The 6,765-nt window shown below is 40.6% G+C and overlaps 1 protein-coding gene and 2 long non-coding RNA genes across 7 annotated transcripts in view; 2 read left to right on the top strand and 1 right to left on the bottom strand.

The window, feature by feature from the left end:
- The first annotated feature begins 222 nt into the window (after window positions 1-222).
- On the top strand, window positions 223-2,298 carry LOC125769257 (uncharacterized). The gene is made up of 3 exons (XR_007419040.1): window positions 223-267; window positions 1,258-1,604; window positions 1,679-2,298. It is a non-coding gene; the product is annotated as an uncharacterized LOC125769257 (long non-coding RNA).
- On the top strand, window positions 549-875 carry LOC125769258 (uncharacterized). Its single transcript, XR_007419041.1, has 2 exons — window positions 549-667; window positions 732-875. It is a non-coding gene; the product is annotated as an uncharacterized LOC125769258 (long non-coding RNA).
- Window positions 2,299-4,255: 1,957 nt separating the features above from the next.
- LOC125769240 (serine/threonine-protein kinase N) overlaps window positions 4,256-6,765 on the bottom strand; it is a 56,677-nt gene continuing 54,167 nt past the window's right edge. For all 5 annotated transcript variants that reach the window (XM_049437835.1, XM_049437833.1, XM_049437836.1 and 2 more), the window contains 6 exons: window positions 5,775-6,419; window positions 5,514-5,703; window positions 5,113-5,294; window positions 4,937-5,044; window positions 4,725-4,865; window positions 4,256-4,658 (listed from right to left, as the gene is read on the bottom strand). In XM_049437835.1, coding sequence (XP_049293792.1) covers window positions 4,515-4,658; window positions 4,725-4,865; window positions 4,937-5,044; window positions 5,113-5,294; window positions 5,514-5,703; window positions 5,775-6,419 — 1,410 coding nt within the window. In that variant the 3' untranslated portion in view covers window positions 4,256-4,514. The remainder of the gene's footprint in view (window positions 4,659-4,724; window positions 4,866-4,936; window positions 5,045-5,112; window positions 5,295-5,513; window positions 5,704-5,774; window positions 6,420-6,765) is intronic.

Raw genomic sequence — 6,765 nt, 5'->3', positions numbered from 1 at the left:
TATTGTTCAATTCGATAAAAAATTAAACAACAGGAAACGATCAAAGAATAACTATAAAAATATGTACATAAAAAGTTCTAGCTTGCTGCCAAAATGTACTGATCGAATCCTTTGAATAGCTTTTCCAGCAGATTCAAACTTTTGAGCTTTTTCGAAGATTCGAGCTTGCAAGACGACGGGAAACGTCAACGTTTGATGTTTCATTTGTGTAAACAAAACCCGGCATATGGTTCGCTATGCTACGGAATGGACAATTTTCACGAAATCGTAAGTAATACATCTCAATTCGTTTTTCCATGTGTTGATTTAATGAAATTAACCCGACCGTAATGCTCTCACTTGAAGTTGAAAACGTTCTATTCATTTGACTGCAAAGATGAGGCGCTTTGTTATGCGGCGTGTCGTGTTTACAGTTTCCTCAGAGAAGGTACGACGTTGGTGTTTAGCTTCGTTATCAATGCTTTAATGTTTTTTTATGCATTTTGGTTCATAGAAAAACGTATGATAGACGTGCGGTATCAGTTTAAGAATGAGCTGCAGCTGTTCTATTTGATCGCGAAGAAGGAACTGGAAGCTGCGTTCAACCTGTTTATTCCGTCAGTAACGACCGGTCAATTGAACCTAGTGCAGTTAAAGTATTACAGAGATACACTTAAATTGCCGGATGGTAGGAAGCCAGAATATATTATCTTGGCAGTTTGTGATCCAAGCTCAACTGTGCTACTTTACAGGATGACGCTAGGCTTGAAAGAAATCCGTCAGAAGTTACCGTCGAAGGGTAAATTGCTTCGATTGAAAGCTGAATCCGGCTATGACAAAGGAAGTCATTAAAGAAAAGGCTGTACAATAAAATGGCGTGAAAAAAGCAGTTAATATTCTAGGAGGAACTGCCTCTACAGGGCTTTGGGGCTGCCTAATCTAGATTGCTAGATGATTTATTACTTTCTGTTTGTATATCGTAAACGTAAATAAATCTCATTGATTTCACAAAATCAAATGAAAGGGATTATACAACTTTTACGTAATGCAAATACTGTAATTTTTTCACCCCCTCGTTCTTTATCGTAACAAACATTCGGTTCTTAACATTTCCCTACAACAACACCTAAGTTGGATGCTCTCTTGGTGTCGAAAAATCGTTTAAGCTGATTTTACCAAAACAACAAGACAGCGTCCAACCGAAGAGGTTGTATTACGCTTGAATCTCATACATTATTGCAAGGAAAGATTTCAAATTAATTCTTTTAATTTATATAGCATTTTCACCGGGTTGCAGTGACAGCTGAATCACAAAACGCATGGAGAACTGTTTGACATGTTATATGCTATTGTGCTGTGAATAAGCCGGCATCGTAAATCTGGCTGTTTTACAACAATTTTACGCATTTAATTACTAGTTTTCCGAACTATTTGCAATTAAAGCTATAACACGACGTATCAACTTAGCGAAAGTGTTGGGTATGATTCTGTTTCAAAGCTTTATTGTTCTGCTCCATCCATAACGAAAACACGCGGTTTTGCAGTTGGTGACGAAACAGTAAGCTCGACTGGCCGTGCACTGTGCCTGCTCCGATGACAATGCAAACAATATGGAGTGGATGTGGGTATGCAATAGAAACGTAACTTTTTCCCCGTCCACGGCGCAGTAATGTGATCCCTACGTTCCATTTACTTATAGAGCTCGAAAGTTCCTCAATCTACGTCTGTTCGATGAGCCAGCTACCGAGAAATGGTGGACAGAATCGGTTGCAGCGCCTGGAAATACTGTGCATTAGTCACTTTACGCTGTACCACCAGTTGAAAGGTTACACATGTCGAATTTTAGCCGAGCCATGCGAGAATCGGAGGCACAGCAGCTGTACAGGTCGTTTCTGGAGCAGTTACCTGAACAGTGCATCTAAGAACGCATACAGGACGGTCGGTTTGGGACAATAATGCCGGTATACATTCAAAACGGCGTTCCGTTACGCAGGAAATCGAATCGTCCGCAGAGTGAACAAAAGCGCCAAAAGCTAAAGCGAAATTGGTGTGTAAAATCGACGCCAAACCAATGGGCAGCGTTGAAAGAACCATGAAGAATCTCCCCAGTGCAGAATGAAAATCAAACTATCTTGTTTTGGACGAAGATACTGGCCACATTTGTAGAATTTTGTCGTAGGAAACGACCGGTTTTAGCATTTTAAGTCAACCAGAGAGATAGTTCATCCATACTATACGATCCGCCATCATCTGTCACTTTACATTCCGGTGAAAATGCTACACAAATTAATGGAATAAATTTGAAATATTTCCCTGAAATACCTAGTGAAAGATTTACGTGGACTATTGAGTGAAAGATTTCCTTGAAATATTTTATGAAAGAATTCAATGAACGACTACCTCTTTGGTGGGATGCTCTCTTGTTAACATCATTTTATCGATCACTAATACCAATATGATGGATAAGGGAAAGAATGTTACCTCCTACGTTGGATGCTCTCTTGGTGTCGAAAAGTCATTTTTGATGTTTGTCGATTGCGTCTCGCTTGCGGCAAAACCGAACGGTGGTTTATGTTACCTATTTTGTGGGATGCTCTCTTGTTGTTTTGGTGAAATCAGCGAACGATTTTTCGACACCAAGAGAACATCCAACAGAGGAGGTATCACTCACTTCTTCCAGCTAGACGTCATATTGGTATTAGTGATCGATAGAATGATTTTAACAAGAGAGCATCCCACACAAGAGGTAACATTAACAGCCGTTCGCCTGCTTAGAGGTTCATATAGGGGTCTCTTTTCCGCATGTTACCATTGATAGCAATGACGTCTAGGTGGGAGAATTTAGTGTTACCTCCTCCGCTGGATGCTCTCTTGGTGTCGAAAAATCATTTTTGGTTGTTTTTATCGGTTGATTTCGGCAACATCGAGTGGTATCTAATGCTACCTCTTTGTGGGATGCTCTCTTGTTGTTTTGTATGAAGAAATCATAGAAAATAAAATGGGGAAGATTTCGGAAGCGATAAAATGAAAATAACCCTTAAATTAATCATTTTTTTTTACTTTAAATAACCTTGTACATAGTATTCTGCTAGCTAATCACGCATTTTTTATCATCAAAATACAGATAGGTGTGTGTATTTTTTTCTTTCTTACTTTCATTTGATCTAGCTTTTAGCAACTGAAAAACACGGTAAATAATATGCAAACTGCGAATTTTGCATGATTGATTGATCGTGGAACGCGTAAATTTGATCGCGTGATTAATTTTATCAAAAAACCGCTGGAAATTAGGGGAATGAGAAGTTTTGCACCACAGAACGCGTCTAAACTTTCTCAATTCTGCTAGGGTGAGAAATTTTACTGAAAAGCCTAGATAATACGACTCGAAAAATGTTGGAACACTGAATAAAAAGAAAAATTTTACACCACAACATGTGGAAAAATGTATGTGTATGTGGTATTATAGCGAAAAACTCCGAACATAACTTTTTTAGCAAGGAGTTTGGCCACCGGCCAACCGGGATTAAACTGTTCGTCTGCACACACTTCCACACAGAATCGTTTAAATACTTCATCAACTTCTTCGCACGTATTAAAACTGATGCCATCTCGGCTCTTGCGCGTGTTAACGTACAATGGACTGTATCGAAACCTGCAATGAAATACCTTAAAAGCTGTGTGTAGTTTTAGTTTTTCAACAGCTGAGAAACCTAGGTTGATATTATTCATTCTGCTTTGTAGTAACGGAAACAGCAAAACGTCTTTTTTGCAGTTATGGTTTTTATGGTGTTGCTATTGGTTCTAAACATATTTTCTTTTACACATATGTATGTTTGCGTATTCCTTCTCATTCTATTTGAATGTTGTCCCTTTTAACTCGGGAAAGGTTTTTGTTCACTATTAACATACTCTTTAACTGTTCTATCTAATCCGAAAGTTTAAACATTGCAGTAAGAACACGTAAAAGATGTAAACGTAGGAAACGGAAACAAAAATATCCGTCAGGTATAATAATTTCACTGAAACACACACACACACACACAGAAAAATGTATGCGTGTGGGTTAGTGTGTATAAGTAACCAACATATCGTACTTTTTACTTGTTCTTTGTGATCACCCCTTTTGGCCACTGTTAGTTCCAAGGTATAGCTCCGTCTTATCTAACGAGATGCCCCGTTGATGTGTCCTAATTCTCTAACCTTAATAGCAAAAACAGCAATTTGTGACTTTCTTAATCCAGCTCAAAGGCACGCATACACTCTCAAAGACGCATAATTTTGTCATTTTTTACCGGTAGATACCACACCCAACTTTTATGTCTCTGTCTTGTGCTTATCTTTACAAACAATCTAATGCATGTGAGGACCATATCATAGTACATGTAATCTCGCGGAAACGATACATCTTGAGCCGACAATCTTTAATCGTTTCTATCTTTTTTCTTCCCATTTATAACAAACTAGTAACAAACGATAGAGTTGCCGATGGCGAAGGGTTTTGCCTCCGTTACGCAGCTTAATAAACTTCAAGGCTCTCAACACCAGTCCGCCATGTATGTGAAGTCTTTGAAGTAGGTTTGCTCGGTTTCGGTAAGCACACGAGGATCTTTTGGTGGTGTGAGGGCCGGTTTTTCGGACGTAAATTCCTCATCAAAGTTGGAAACATCTTCCGGAGAACGCTGGAAATAACATCATATGTATCATATTAATTCTTCGTACATGTTTATCTTGCATATAATACTTACAACCGTTGGCACAAACGGTGGTTTCACTTTTCTGAGCAATAGATCATCCCAGACGATGTTACGGAAGAAGGCTTGACGTTTAACATCTTCGGCATCACGCTCGGACGACCCGAGGCGTCGTTCTGGATTCTTGCGCAGCAACTAAACCAACAAAAGCCAAACATTAATATACCATCCGCTTAGTAGTGCTTAATGCAATACGAATTACATACCCTTCTCATGATCGCGATTGCTTCTAGCGAAAGGAACCGTGGATAACGAACCTCATCATTTACGATTGAATCGAATACTTCCTCCTCATCATCGCCCGGAAATGGTGACTAAAGGAATGGGACAATGAGCAACAATAAGCAGCCGTCACAGCAGCCATTCGGTATGACTATCTTACCTCTCCAACGAGCATTTCGAAGATCAGCACACCTAAACCCCACCAATCGACAGCTCGCGTATAGGAAGTTTCAGTAAGCACTTCCGGTGCCAAAAATTCGGGCGTCCCACAGAACGTTCCCGTTCGGTCTCCGAATCCCATACCCTCCTTGCACAAGCCGAAATCGGCGATCTTTACGTAACCTACGAAGTAAAAATATTTTTGCTTATGTTTCTGTCATCCGTATTAGAGGGTTACAGCTTATTTGTAACTTTCAATAAATACCTTCATTTCGGTAAAGCGATATCAACCACTAAGGAAATGAAGTACCGAATATTTGTTCAAATTACTGTATACCAAAATGAAATATTCTATTGAGTTAAAAATGAGCAGGTAAACCCTGATATGGGCAAATTACGCACCTTCCGTATCCAGCAGAAGATTGTCGAGCTTTAGATCGCGGTATATGATTTTACTTTCATGCAGATACTGTAAACCGAGCACAACGCAGGCTGCATAGAAGACGGCCCGTGGCTCGGAAAAAACATCCGTGTGTATGTGCATCATCAGATCACCACCTGCCGCATACTCCATCACAAAGCAGACATGTTGCTGCAGGAGAATGAAAAGAATCGTTACGCTACTCCTCGTTATCAGAGCGAGATGTTCAACGCTGTACTTACTTCAGTCTGAAAGCATGAGAACAGATTAACCAGGAATGGATGACGCATCGTGTTGGCAACCTCGAAAATACGCTTTTCGCTCAGCAACGATTCCACCTCGTCGCGCGCAATAATGTCACCCTTCTTGAGCGCCTTGATAGCGAAATATTCACCCGTATTTTTGTACTGTGCCAGTATCACCTTGCCAAAGTGGCCGCGGCCGAGCACGCTTAGCAACCGGAAGCTATCCATGCACATACCTGCGCTAGCCTGCGCTTGCGACTGTCGACGACTTTCGTACGCACTATCCCGATACTGAAGGGTGCGAGCTGCTGGACCAGTGCGTCGATTCACCGGAGGTCCCACAGTGCCTGATGCTATCGCTCCAGTGCCTGCACCATCTGCTATACCGGTAGAACTCGAAGATTGAGCGACATGTTGCGACAGTGATGATGATACTGCCGGTTGTTGTTGCGACTGCTGCTGTTGATGTAATAGAAGCTGCTGTTGCTGATAGAACTGCTGTTGCTGTTGAGCTTGAAGAGAGGCAGCGGCAGCGAGGGAAGCCTGATGGGCCGCCAACGTTGCCGACGAATGATGGTGATGGAGTGGCAGTGGAGGTGGCACCACGCTACCACCAATCGTAAGTTGTTCAAATGGGAGGATCTGTACAGACAAAAAGGCAAAAAGAAAAAGAAACATTTTAAATCAATAACAACAACAGGTTGATGCACCCTAGTGTCTAGAGAAAGCTGGAAAAGTAAATGCTAGTATTAGATATCATTAAACAAAAAGGAAAAAGCAGCTCGAGAGAGCAACAGCAGTTCTCCAGTACTGATTGTACACAAACGCAAACAAACGCAATAAATAGGTAAAAATAACACATAAAACAACAATGTGCAAAAATTTCGAAACAGTACAGCGAATGACAGTAGGAAAATAAAAACAGTACCAGCTGAAAGAAGTCAAAGTATAGTTGCTCCAAAATTGAGTAAAAAGGAAAATAAATCAA

The sequence above is a fragment of the Anopheles funestus genome, chromosome 3RL, assembly GCF_943734845.2.
Source record: "Anopheles funestus chromosome 3RL, idAnoFuneDA-416_04, whole genome shotgun sequence".
NCBI lineage: Eukaryota > Metazoa > Arthropoda > Insecta > Diptera > Culicidae > Anopheles > Anopheles funestus.
This window is presented reverse-complemented; position numbering and strand designations above follow the sequence as displayed.